At 45.9% G+C, this 14,912-nt stretch overlaps 1 protein-coding gene across 1 annotated transcript in view; it reads right to left on the bottom strand.

Moving 5' to 3' along the window:
* Nucleotides 1-14,912, bottom strand: part of LOC126278673 (DNA-binding protein D-ETS-6-like) — a 308,630-nt gene that overhangs the window by 180,565 nt on the left and 113,153 nt on the right. Inside the window, exon 2 of the mRNA XM_049978911.1 lies at nucleotides 3,001-3,294. Coding sequence (XP_049834868.1) covers nucleotides 3,001-3,294 — 294 coding nt within the window. The remainder of the gene's footprint in view (nucleotides 1-3,000; nucleotides 3,295-14,912) is intronic.

A 14,912-nucleotide genomic window follows, 5' to 3' on the forward strand; every position in this document is an offset into this window, starting at 1 on the left:
ACTTCATTAATAAGGTACTGATCTTACTTTTCCTCAGTTCCTCACTTAATAAAAAACTGTTTCAGAATTCGCTCGCAGTTGCCTCTTGACAACATGTGGAAAGGTCGTGTGACTAGACCTTCCCGTCGGGTAGATTGTTCGTCGAGTGCAAGTCTTCCTATTGGATGCCACTTCGGCGACTTGCGCGTCGATGGGGATGAAATGATGATGATTAGGACTAGAGGTGACACTGTGTAAACCTCGCAGTGTTATACCAAAAGAAGAAAATTTTAACATTGTAACTAGATAAATATGTAGGTTTTACTCAAAATTCGCTACTTACGATGCTTCTCTGAAAGTTAAAAATGGTTAACAAGCCAAGCAAAAATAAATCGCTGCATTTATAGCGGAATTCTTTTTAGTTGCTAATAAAGAAGAGGTGACATATTTTTGAATGGTCACCATGCAAGAGTGGGCGTGGAGCGGTCTACTTAATATTTACAACAAATGTGAGTGTGGGCTTCAGTCTAAAGCGGCATTTCCCCTCCAGCATTTGGCATTTCCTCTATAACGTCTGCTCATTACTCTCTCCACTACCGCTCTCCTCACACGTGCCCTGCCGATTGCTTCTACCGGCCACAGTATTCTGCGCGGAGTCTACGTCAGCGCCGCTGCGGCTTGTTTAGTAGGTAAAGATTCTCTCTCGACTTTCTGCGGATTCAGTTATTTTCTTAGCAGTACTAATAATATTTCGAGAAGTCGTGGCAGGAAACAGCATATTCCACCGGAGTGCTATCAGCACAAGAAGGGGCTCACTGATGAGTACACCTGAGTTTGAATGAATGGCAAACCATTTTGCTCCTGAGACTTGATCAGTTGAAAGGCCTGAATACTTAAACATGTCGAGGAGTTGGTTGGAGGTCGAGAAATCTACGAGTCGCCTGGCAGCCCTCCTGAGTGTAGCAGGCGGGTTGTGGGCGCTGAGCAGCAGAGGTGGTGTTTGAAAGTGGTGTGTATTTCAGTTGGGGAGTCAGTGATCCATGGTGATCGTTGAAGTTGTTCTACCGGTATAGAAAACTCACAAAAATCCACAGGAGCGCTCCCTAGAGAGACCGACGAATTCTGATTAGTCCTTTCTAATTTTACAGGCCTGTGTTTAGGCGTAGTGGTTAAATGCGTGTTTTGTCAGGAGAGGAGTCGAATCAATCAGTGGAGCTAGAGGTGGTGTTTGTTGGAAGGGGCAAACTAAACGACTGTTAATTGAAGCTAGTAATGGGCGACTGTTTCCGTGAAACCGTGGAAAGCCGGCAGTTAGAAAAGTGTTTCATATTTATTTATTGCTATACTGGTCCCTAACCACTAGTGTGGTTCGTGGACTAGTTACTTAATGTTGTCATCCGGTAGGGGATTCAGAACGCTGAATGTACAGTGAAGCGTACCAGAATACTTCAAAAAACCACTCGACTGCGATTCATCAAAATAAAAATTTCATTTTGATAGAGTAATTCAAATACAACCTGACTCAAAGCCATCAACAATGGAGGAAATCAGAGAAAGCATAAACAATTTAAAAATAATAAAGCATCAGCAGAAGAGAATCTAGCTGCTGAACTGTGGAAACACTCGAGTGACAACATGATTCTATGTCTAATAGAAATCTTTAATGAAATTTGGACAAAAAACATTTTACTATCAAAATAGACATAGGCGTTAATGCATTTACTGCATAAAAAAGGAAGGAAAACTCATCCTCACAATTATAAAGAAATCTCTCTCTTGCCTGTGACTAATAAGACCTTCCCCACAGCACTTTTAAACAGAAATGAAGGAATACTCAGATTACAACTAAAAGGATGTTGTTGTTGTCTTCAGTCCTGAGACTGGTTTGATACAGCTCTCCATGCTACTCTATCCTGTGCAAGCTGCTTCATCTCCCAGTACCTACTGCAACCTACATCCTTCTGAATCTGCTTAGTGTACTCATCTCTCGGTCTCCCTCTACGATTTTTACCCTCCACGCTGCCCTCCAATGCTAAATTTGTGATCCCTTGATGCCTCAAAACATGTCCTACCAACCGATCCCTTCTTCTAGTCAAGTTGTGCCACAAACTTCTCTTCTCCCCAATCCTATTCAATACCTCCTCATTAGTTACATGATCTATCCACCTTATCTTCAGTATTCTTCTGTATCACCACATTTCGAAAGCTTCTATTCTCTTCTTGTCCAAACTAGTTATCGTCCATGTTTCACTTCCATACATGGCTACACTCCAAACAAATACTTCCTGATACATAAATCTATATTCGATGTTAACAAATTTCTCTTCTTCAGAAACGCTTTCCTTGCCATTGCCAGTCTACATTTTATATCCTCTCTACTTCGACCATCATCAGTTATTTTACTTCCTAAATAGCAAAACTCCTTTACTACTTTAAGTGTCTCATTTCCTAATCTAATTCCCTCAGCATCACCCGATTTAATTTGACTACATTCCATTATCCTCGTTTTGCTTTTGTTAATGTTCATCTTATATCCTCCTTTCAAGACACTGTCCATTCCGTTCAACTGCTCTTCCAAGTCCTTTGCCGTCTCTGACAGAATTACAATGTCATCGGCGAACCTCAAAGTTTTTACTTCGTCTCCATGAATTTTAATACCTACTCCAAATTTTTCTTTTGTTTCCTTTACTGCTTGCTCAATATACAGATTGAATAACATCGGGGAGAGGCTACAACCCTGTCTCACTCCTTTCCCAACCACTGCTTCCCTTTCATGCCCCTCGACTCTTATTACTGCCATCTGGTTTCTGTACAAATTATAAATAGCCTTTCGCTCCCTGTATTTTACCCCTGCCACCTTTACAATTTGAAAAAGAGTATTCCAGTCAACACTAAAAGGATAGCAAGCAGAATTTAGGTAGGGAAGGTCATGTCCTAAGCAAATATTAAATCCAAATTACATAAAAAAATGTGTAAAATCAGAAGGTGGAAATATGTGATGACTTTGGACAGGCGACTCACCCGAGCCGTGGTCGTCGGCGGCGTCGGCCTCGGTGTCGGAGTCGTGGCGCGGTTCGGTGAGCGGGCTGGAGGGCGCGCCGGTGGCGGCGAGGCGCAGGTGCGCCAGGTGCACGGCGAGGAGCCTGCCTGCTCGCCCGCTGCCCGCCAGCGTCGCCCACTCGTCGCGCCGCAGCGCCCACAGTTCGGGCCCCGTGCCGGGGAAGCGCGCCGGGTCGGGCGCCGGCCGCAGCCGGAACTGGCGCGTGCACCAGCGCAGCCACGCCGACACGTGCTCGCCGCTCCACTCGCCGGGGTCTGCGGGCAGTTGCAGGCAAGAACATTGTCACATAAAAGTTCGGGCAAAGATTCGGTACATGCTACTGTGGTAGCGCGTACAGGCTCACAGACTTCGGACAGAAGATGAAGGTCATGGCTGGCTGGTGTTGCCAGAACCATATACTTCAATGGATGTGGTGTCTGTTCTGTCGGACATGTCCGAAAGAACAGACACCATACTATAAAATGGATATACAGGGTGTTACAAAAAGGTACGGCCAAACTTTCAGGAAACATTCCTCACACACAAATAAAGAAAAGATGTTATGTGGACATGTGTCCGGAAACGCTTAATTTCCACGTTAGAGCTCATTGTAGTTATCGTCAGTATGTACTGTACTTCCTCGATTCACCGCCAGTTGGCCCAATTGAAGGAAGGTAATGTCGGCTTCAACGCTTGTGTTGACATGCGACTCATTGCTCTACAGTACTAGCATCAAGCACATTAGTACGTAGCATCAACAGGTTAGTGTTCATCACGAACGTGGTTTTGCAGTCAGTGCAATGTTTACAAATGCGGAGTTGGCAGATGCCCATTTGATGTATAAATTAGCACGGGGCAATAGCAGTGGCGCGGTACGTTTGTATCGAGACAGATTTCCAGAACGAAGGTGTCCCGACAGAAAGACGATCGGCTTCTTACGGACCACGGAACATTCCAGCCTATGACTCGCGACTGGGGAAGACCTAGAACGACGAGGACACCTGCAACGAACGAGGCAATTCTTCGTGCAGTTGACAATGACTGTAATGTCAACGTCAGAGAAGTTGCTGCTGTACAAGGTAACGTTGACCGCGTCACTGTATGGAGAGTGCTACAGGAGAACCAGTTGTTTCCGTACCATGTACAGCGTGTGCAGGCACTATCAGCAGCTGTTTGGCCTCTACGGGTACACTTCTGCGAATGATTCATCCAACAATGTGTCAATCCTCATTTCAGTGCAAATGTTCTCTTTACGGATGAGGCTTCATTCCAACGTGATCAAATTGTAAATTTTCACAATCAATATGTGTGGGCTGACGAGAATCCGCACGCAATTGTGCAATCACGTCATCAACACAGATTTTCTGTGAATGTTTGGGCAGGCATTGTTGGTGATGTCCTGATTGGGCCCCATGTTCTTCTACCTACGCTCAATGGAGCGCGTTATCATGATTTCATACGGGATACTCTACCTGTGCTGCTAGAACATGTGCCTTTACAAGTACGACACAACATGTGGTTAATGCACGATGGAGCTCCTGCACATTTCAGTTGAAGTGTTCGTACGCTTCTCAACAGCAGATTCGGTGATCGATGGATTGGTAGAGGCGGACCAATTCCGTGGCCTCCACGCTCTCCTGACCTCAACCCTCTTGACTTTCATTTATGGGGGCATTTAAAAGCTCTTGTCTACGCAACCCGGGTACCAAATGCAGAGACTCTTCGTGCTCATATTGTGGACGGCTGTGATACAATACGCCATTCTCCAGGGCTGCATCAGCGCATCAGGGATTCCATGCGATGGAGGGTGGATGCATGTATCCTCGCTAACGGAGGACATTTTGAACATTTCCTGTAACAAGGTGTTTGAAGTCACGCTGGTACGCTCTGTTGCTGTGTGTTTCCATTCCATGATTAATGTGATTTGAAGAGAAGTAATAAAATGAGCTCTAACATGGAAAGTAAGCGTTTTCGGACACATGTCCACATAACATATTTTCTTTCCTTTTGTGTGAGTAATGTTTCCTGAAAGTTTCGCCGTAGCTTTTTGTAACACCCTGTATACCGGGTGATCAAAAAGTCAGTATAAATTTGAAAACTTATTAAACTACGGAATAATGTAGATAGAGAGGTAAAAATTGACTTACGTGCTTGGGTTTTATTAGGACAAAAAAAAACTAAGTTCACAAAATGTCTGAGAGATGCGCGTCGTTTGGTGATGATCGTGTGCTCAGCCGCCACTTTCGTTATGCTTGGCCTCCCAGGTCCTTAGACCCCAGTCCGTGCGATTAATGGCTTTGGGGTTACCTGAAGTGTAACGTCATCGACCGAAATCTCTAGGGATGCTGAAAGACAACATCCGACTCCAATGCCTCACCTTAACTCCGGACATGCTTTACAGTGCTGTTCACAACATTATTCCTCGACTACAGCTATTGCTGAGGAATAATGGTGGACATATTGAGCATTTCCTGAAAAGAACATCATCTTTGCTTTGTCTTACTTTGTCATGCTAATTGTTGCTATTCTGATCAGATGAAACGCCATCTGCCGGATTTTTTTTAACTTCTGTATTTTTTTTGTTCTAATAAAACCCCATGTCGTTCCAAGCATGTCTGTCAATTTGTACCTCTCTATCTACATTATTCCGTGATTTATTCAGTTTTCAAATTTGAACTGACTTTTTCATCACCTAGTATAATGATCTTGATTGTTCCAGGAACGCAGCGGCTGCAGCAACTGGAATACATCGTCATCGCTTGCCACGGTAATGATGCATGATACCCATACTAACAAATCCAACCTTGCATGAACTATCGCAGCTAGTAACCGTTACTGCTCTTACTACCCATCCCACTGTCGCAGAGGTTTTTTTCCCACGGCACGAGCCTTGGCACTATTTTTCGGGGACTGGGACCCAGGATCTCCTGCTTACATGGCAGACGCTCTATACACCTCTGCCACCGAGGGCACAGAGGATAGCGCGACTGCATCGACTATCTCGCGCACGCCTCCCGCGAGAACCGCATTCTCACCTTGTGTGTCCACACACTACATTCGTAGTGTCCCACCCCAACACACTCATTACTCGTGGAAGACATTCTTTCCAAGTCCCGTAAAAGTTCGGCGGACAAAAGAAGGAGGTCACGGCAGGTGTTGCCAGAACTATATACTTATATGGATATCGTGTTAAAGCTGCATGGGCAGCTGTACCTGAACACGCCATCTAAGCTCTGTTTGACTCAATGGCTTGGTTCAAATGGCTCTGATCACTATGGGACTTAACTTATAAGCTCATCAGTCCCCTAGATGTAGAATTACTTAAACCTAACTAACCTAAGGACATCACACACATCCATGCCCGAGGCAGGACTCGAACCTGCGACCGAAGCGGTCGCGCGGTTCCAGACTGTAGCGCCTAGAACCGCTCGGCCACTACGGGTGACAGACGAATCAATTTAACAACATTGGAAACAGAAAAGAAAAATACTACAAAAACTGGCGAGGCTATATTCGAGCAAGCCTCTACTAGTTATATGAACATACTACTGCACCTTTTTCGAATCGGTACTAATTTTTGCAGCCAGTACATGGGCGTATAGACTGGCCCTTACTAACAACACGTCGGTGAGACACTTTGTTGCTCAGACTGTCAGTGGCGTTAGGCACGACCTCTGTCATAGCGCCGTGCGTTGCACTCAGAATTTGCCTGATACACACGACCGTCAGATATCGGGCTGCGAAGCACTTCCTATGGATTGGAGACTAGAGCAGGTAAATACAATCACCTGTGTTTCTATACAAACTGAGCGCCAACTTACAAAAATGGTTCATATGTCTCTAAGCACTACGGGACTTAACATCTGAGGTCATCAGTCCCCTAGAACTTAGAACTACTTAAACCTAACTAACCTAAGGACATCACACACATCTATGTCCGACGCAGGATTCGAACCTGCGACCATTGCAGTAGCGCGGTTCCGGACTGAAGCGCCTAGCGCCGGTCGACCACAGCAGCCGGCCTCCAACTTACACTCTGACCGATGGATACATGGCAGGATGAGTAGAGCACAAGTAATTAGGGATGCAGAGAATATGATTTCCTGCCAGACTTAAGGGAACCGATTAATTTCTCAACTGGAGACGCACTTCATCCCACGCACTTAAACTCCGTGTCTGTCAGACAGACATCAACCTGAACATGTAGGCAAGAAGGTCCCCAGAACAAACAGCCTTCTCCTTAGACAATGCACAAACATCAGAGACGCATTACACCAAGGCTACGGTAGCACTGAACCATATACATATACAATAATTAGCACACCCCCCAAAACATACGTTTTTCATATTAGATGCAATGTGCTGCCACCTACTGCCAGGTACTGCAAATCAGCGACCTCAGTAGTCATTAGACATCGTGAGAGAGCAGGATGGGGCGCTCCGTGGAACTCACGCACTTCGAACGGGGTCAGGTGATTGGGTGTCACCTGAGTCACAGTCTGTACGCGAGATTTTCACACTCCTAAACGCCCCTAGATCCACTGTTTTCGATGTGACAGTGAAGTGGAAACGTGAAGGTGCACGTACAACACAAAAGCGTACACTCGAAACTCGTCTGTTGACTGACAGAGTCCGTCGACAGTTTAAGAGGGTCGTAATGTGTAATACGCAGACATCTATCCAGAACATCACACAGGAATTCCAGACTGCATCAGGATCCACTGCAAGTACGACGTCTGTTAGGCGGCGGGTGAGAAAACTTGGATTTCATGATAGAACGGCTGCTCATAAGCCGGTAAATGCCAAACGACGCCTCGCTTGGTGTGGACATTGGACGATTGAACAGTACAAAAACGTCGTGTGGAGTGACGAATCACGGTACGCTGTGTGGTGATGCGATGGCAGGGTGTGGATAGGGTAAATGCACGGTGAACGTCGTGTGCCAGCGTGTGTAGTGCGGCGACCAGGGAAGAGGTGCCATTCTTCCAGTGTTTTGTAGAGGCACAGTGGCGTCACTGCTGGCGTCATGGCGCAGGAAGGCATCAACGAGAGTGTTTCCAGGTCACGGTTGGGGACAACTGTACGTCACAGACTCGTTGCGTTCTTGTGTGTCATCTCTCGTGCGATCGGTTGCTCTGGGAAGCTGTTACCATCCACCACACTCCACGGACCTAAGCCTTGTGGCTTCAACTTGATTCCTAAATGGAAGGAAGCACTTCGTGGCATTCGCTTCAGAACTGTTACAAAGATTATGCGGATGGTAGACGGCTCCAGTCGAACTACATCTACATCTACTGTGCAATTCACATTTAAGTGCTTGGCAGAGGGCTCATCGAACCACAATCATACTTCCGGTAAACCTTCCGGGATGTAAGGTCGTGGTCCATGAAACTCTTCAGCTCCTAACGTTTCGTCCAGAGCCGCGCTGGACATCTTCAGAGGGGTGTTTCTCCTCCGGTGAGTCTTGGCGACTGACGGGTCGGACGTCTGAGAGTGACTTAGTGATATTTGGACAGTAGCACTACAGAATTGCTAGACAGTTTTATCTGTGACGAGATTACGATCGATAGTTAAGTTTTATCTCTGACAAAGATTATCTCTGCATATCACGCCCACTATCTACGATATATAAGTCGCTCTCGTCCAGCGCAGCTCTGGACGAAACGTAGATAGTGGGCGCGGCCAGAGTTACACGTGATATGCAGAGATAGTCTTTGTCAGAGATAAAACTTAACTAACGATCGTAATGCCGGAAGGTTTACCAGAAGATATGTCATCCGGTCGTGAAAGCCTTCATACCACAATCATACTATCTCTCTACCATTCCACTCCCGAACAGCGCGCGGGAAAAACGAACACCTAAACCTTTCTGTTCGAGCTCTGATTTCTCTTATTTTATTTTGATGATCATTTCTACCTATGTAGGTTGGGGTCAACAAAATATTTTCGCATTCGGTAGATAAAGTTGGTGACTGCAATTTCGTAAATAGATCTCGCAGCGAAGAAAAACGTATTTGCTTTAATGACTTCCATCCCAACTCGCATATCATATCTGTCACACTCTCTCCCCTATTGCGTGATAATACAAAACGAGCTGCCCTTTTTTGCACCCTTTCGATGTCCTCCGTCAATCCCACCTGGTAAGGGTCCCACACCGCGCAGCAACATTCAAACAGAGGACGAAAGAATGTAGTGGAAGCTGTCTCTTTAGTGAACTTGTTGCATCTTCTAAGTGTCCTGTCAATGAAACGCAACCTTTGGATCGCCTTCCCGACAATATTATCTATGTGGTCTTTCCTACTGAAGTTGTTCGTGATTTTAACACCCAGGTACTTAGTTGAATTAATAGCCTTGAGAATTGTACTATTTATCGAGTAATCGAATTCCAACGGAGTTCTTTTGGAACTCATGTGGAACACCTCACATTTCGTTATTTAGCGTCAACTGCCACTTGCCACACCACATAGCAATCGTTTCTAAATACTGCAACTGATACTGGTCTTCGGATGACCTTACTAGACGGTAAATTACAGCATCATCCGCGAACAAACTAAGAGAACTGCTCAGATTGTCACCCAGGTCATTTATATACACTCCTGGAAATGGAAAAAAGAACACATTGACACCGGTGTGTCAGACCCACCATACTTGCTCCGGACACTGCGAGAGGGCTGTACAAGCAATGATCACACGCACGGCACAGCGGACACACCAGGAACCGCGGTGTTGGCCGTCGAATGGCGCTAGCTACGCAGCATTTGTGCATCGCCGCCGTCAGTGTCAGCCAGTTTGCCGTGGCATACGGAGCTCCATCGCAGTCTTTAACACTGGTAGCATGCCGCGACAGCATGGACGTGAACCGTATGTGCAGTTGACGGACTTTGAGCGAGGGCGTATAGTGGGCATGCGGGAGGCCGGCTGGACGTACCGCCGAATTGCTCAACACGTGGGGCGTGAGGTCTCCACATCGATGTTGTCGCCAGTGGTCGGCAGAAGGTGCACGTGCCCGTCGACCTGGGACCGGACCGCAGCGACGCACGGATGCACGCCAAGACCGTAGAATCCTACGCAGTGCCGTAGGGGACCGCACCGCCACTTCTCAGCAAATTAGGGACACTGTTGCTCCTGCGGTCTCGGCGAGGACCATTCGCAACCGTCTCCATGAAGCTGGGCTACGGTCCCGCACACCGTTAGGCCGTCTTCCGCTCACGCCCCAACATCGTGCAGCCCGCCTCCAGTGGTGTCGCGACAGGCGTGAATGGAGGGACGAATGGAGACGTGTCGTCTTCAGCGATGAGAGTCGCTTCTGCCTTGGTGCCAATGATGGTCGTATGCGTGTTTGGCGCTGGTCCAACTGAGGCGCCAGGTGGAAATGGCATGGCAAGCCGTTCCACAGGACTACATCCATCATCTCTACGATCGTCTCCATGGGGGAATAGCAGCCTGCATTGCTGCGTAAGGTGGATATACACTGTACTAGTGCCGACATTGTGCATGCTCTGTTGCCTGTGTCTATGTGCCTGTGGTTCTGTCAGTGTGATCATGTGATGTATCTGACCCCAGGAATGTGTCAATAAAGTTTCCCCTTCCTGGGACAATGAATTCACGGTGTTCATATTTCAATTTCCAGGAGTGTAGATCAGGAACGGTAGAGGTCCCAGGACGCTTCCCTGGGGTTCTATCAACACAAGTGGCGCTGCTGAAGGTATCCTACGACTTGCTGGCAGTGGGTTATACACAATGCTGGTGACTTCTCGGAAGGTACCAAAACTTTCAATATGTATCTGTTTTGTGAAAGTTGGAAATAAATAGTTGCCTCTATCAATGGGAGGTTCACTATATTTTGGCTCAAAAGATCGATTGTTTTAAAATTGCATTTTTGGATCAATAAAGGTGTTTAGAATCCAACCGTGAAACGGTTTTTCCGAATACGGAACGGAAATGTTTGTTATTCGTGGTTGAACAATAAAATGCACCTTCCTGAAATCGGCCTTATTCACGCACTACTTATTTTCTTTCGGAGGACGAGTTATTGTACCTGTTCTTGGGAGGAAACACACAAAATTCAAATGAAAGTTTGACCGCGTGTGTCTGGAAGTTAGCCCCCAAGCATTTGCATTCTGGTGTGAAGACTGTGGAGATTGCGACTTTCCTCGCAATGAGCAGCTTCAACGAAGGGTATGCAGCAATTCTGAAGACCATGACAACGATGGACTCTATTCGATGCAGTTCGCCAAGCATTCGGACGATCACCGGATTCAAGCGGCCGAAAACCGCTTGTCACTGGCCGTACGGGCGTCTCTGGAGCAGCGCAGGATGGCCCAGATCGAGCAGAACGCCCTCTATGAGGAAGAGGAAGGACTAGTTTATGGACCCGGAATAGCCGATTGAACGTAAGTTGCATAATATTGCATTTATATTTAGTCAAAACTTCAAACGCGTTTTTCTCGAAATGACTTTTTTTATCGCGCGATATGGTAACTTCAAATCTACTGAACCGATTGGCATCATTCATTGTTTCCGACGAAGCTAATTAAATTGTGTAGGAGTCGTACCACTTTTATCCCGACCCGTCAACTATAAATATTTTTACTTGGCCGATGAAGTCGAAAAATCGATGAAAAACCCCTATTTTTTCAAATGGCCGCCATTTTTTCCTATGGTCCAAATAACTTAAGCGAGGTACAACTCCTAAAGAATCTTATATACTTCCCTAACGTCAACTTAGTTTTGATTTCAGACGAGCCGGGTGACCTGCGACATACCGGAAATTTTGCTTCGTTCCGACGGTACTTCCGCCTTTGCTCTTCGACATTTCCGGTCGAAAAATTTCCAGTTTGTAGAGGGAATATCAATAAACGTTTTTACCAAATTTGACATTGATATCTATAACACATCCCGAGAAAAGAATGGCAGCTAACTCTAAATATAGATAAATGTAAATTAATGCAGATGAATAGGAAAAAGAATACCGTTATGTTTGAATACTGCATTAATAGTGTAGCGCTTGACACAGTCACGTCGATTAAATATTTGGGCGTAACATTGCAGAGCGATATGAAGTGGGACAAGCATGTAATGGCAGTTGTGTGGAAGGCGGATAGTCGTCTTCGGTTCATTGGTAGAATTTTGGGAAGATGTGGTTCATCTGTAAAGGAGACCTCTTATAAAAACTAATACGACCTATTCTTGAGTACTGCTCGAGCGTTTGGGATCCCTATCAGGTCGGATTGAGGGAGGACATAGAAGCAATTCAGAGGTGGGCTGCTAGTGAAACGTCCCCTTAGAACAATTTATACAAGACTGTGCTTAAACTGACACACAATAGTTTTTAGCGCAACGCAATCTGACTTTCAAAAATCCCTACGAAAGAATGGCCCGGACTAACATTAATCTATACCTTTCACAAATCACTTACCTCAGAAAAATCTTCGTTACTCGAACTACTGCAATACAGCAAGCGCCACTACTGCCAGCTAATTAAAAGATTCAAACTACGGAAGTCACTAACTACTGATAGGCACAGTTAGCAAATGAAAGATTTTAATAGAGAACAAACAATGTATTTACCTTTATAGTCATAATATGTATATTAGTTCATGACACCAATTCTTACAAATTTCAAAACTCCGCCATCTCTCTCCCCACGTCCACCACTGCTGGCGGCTCACCTCCAACTGCGCAACGCTACCCGCTGTTAGCATCCAGCTGCCGCTGCTCAACACTACAATGGCAGACAACAATGCAAACTAAACACAGACTGCACACAGCACAGCCAGTGATTTTCTTACAGAGCGCTACGTGGCGTTGGCGTTACCAATAAAAAAACTAAACATCCTACTTACACTAGATTTGTTACTGGTAGGTTTGATCATTACGCGAGTGTTACGGAAATGCTTCAGGAACTCGGGTGGGCGTCTCTGGAGGAAAGGAGGCGTTCTTTTCCTGAATCGATGCTGAGGAAGTTTAGAGAACCAGCATTTGTGGCTGACTGCAGTACAATTTTACTGCCACCAACTTACATTTCGCGGAAAGACAGCAAGGACAAGATGAGAGAGATTAGGACTCGTACAGAGGGATATAGGCAGTCATTTTTCCCTCGTTCTGTTTGGGAGTGGAACAGAGAGAGAAGATGCTAGTTGTGGTACGAGGTACCCTCCGCCACGCACCGTATGGTGGATTGCGGAGTATGTATGTAGATGTAGATGAAATGTAGTCCATCAACAAAGGAGGTGGCTTACAAAACACTCGTTCGACCTATAATTGAATATTGCTCATCAGTGTGGGATCCGTACCAGGTCGGGTGACATAGGAGATAGAGAAGATCCAAAGAAGAGCGGCGCACTTCGTCACAGGGTTATTTGGTAAGCGTGATAGCGTTACGGAGATGTTTAGCAAACTCAAGTGGCAGACTCTGCAAGAGAGGCGCTCTGCATCGCGGTGTAGCTTGCTGTCCAGCTTTCGAGAGGGTGCGTTTCTGGATGAGGTGTCGAATATATTGCTTCCCCCTACTTATACCTCCCGAGGAGATCACGAATGTAAAATTAGAGAGATTCGAGCGCGCACAGAGGCTTTCTGCAGTCGTTCTTCCCGCGAACCATACACGACTGGAACATTTTTGCCTCGTGCTGTTTGGGAGTGGAACAGGGAGAGAAGATGCTAGTTGTGGTACGAGGTACCCTCCGCCACGCACCGTATGGTGGATTGGGGAGTATGTATGTAGATGTAGATGAAAAATGTTCTCAAAGAAAATGCTTTATTCGGGCCAAAGACAGTAAACCTCCCATTAAAGTTCCAACCCTCGTAAGTTGCTAATAGGAACACATACTCTTATCCAACCTTCTTCTAAAAAGGTTCTCAGTACGGTGATAATTTCGGCCCGTCACCTAAGTACGCTGCTAATTGTTTTACAAATTAGACCGGTCGAGAAGCGCGCACCACATTTCCTGGTATAATCGGAAAACGACCGTCCTCGGTAACAATGGGACGCGGAAAAAGCGACTCTGGGCCGTAATAGTTCCCGGGACCAGCGGTTGTTGTCGCCGCGGTCCCACGCCGGTGTCCGCAGGAGCCGTACGTCCTCTTCCAAGAAGCTCATCTTTTAAAGATTCTGCCCGAGTCGATGCCTAGTGCTGTTACCAATATGGCAGTAGAAGAGAATGTGTCGGAATGCACACTGAATGTTAAATGGTATCCTTCGTTTTATGCCAGGCTCAGTTAATCTCCCAATTAGATGTCTCCCGAGCCTGCTCTTATAATAACCTAAACAGTTACTCGTATTGTTCGAACACTGTAGAGCTTCTGAACATTTGTACTTTGTTTTAGAAATCGTTTACCTGTTAGGTTGCACACAGATTTCTAAAATAAATTTGAGGGCTGCATTCGTTTTAAAGTACTCAAAACAGATTACAGCACACGCATGTTTACCTGTATGGTGTTCCTCCCTTGTTTACTTAATCACGCGATAATGTAACTATTTCTAATTTATTTTTCATCCATTCTCATTCCTTCACCTTCAGATACCAGCACAGACATGATAATCAAGTTTTCACCTGTCGATTTCCTCTGAACGTACCCCGACGTTTCTGATTTATGAGCGACAACACATTTCAGTTTCGCTCATAACTCGTTGCTCCTGCCAAATCCCCCCACCCCCCACCCCTCCTTTGTATCTTTAATAATCTGTATATATTCAGCAGTACCATTACGAACTTTGGCCCATATAAAAAGGTACTCATCAGCATTTAATTTCTTCTTTTTTCTAGTACTCAAAACGAATGGCATGCTTGGAACTAGAGTACCATAAGGCTGTTTAGCCAACAGTCCTGTAGTCTCAGAGATACTCCATGTCTTCCAAGTCAGAATGTTAGCATCAGGAAAAGCTTCAAGGCCA

This window comes from Schistocerca gregaria, chromosome 6 (genome assembly GCF_023897955.1).
Source record: "Schistocerca gregaria isolate iqSchGreg1 chromosome 6, iqSchGreg1.2, whole genome shotgun sequence".
In the NCBI taxonomy this organism is placed as follows: Eukaryota; Metazoa; Arthropoda; class Insecta; order Orthoptera; family Acrididae; genus Schistocerca; species Schistocerca gregaria.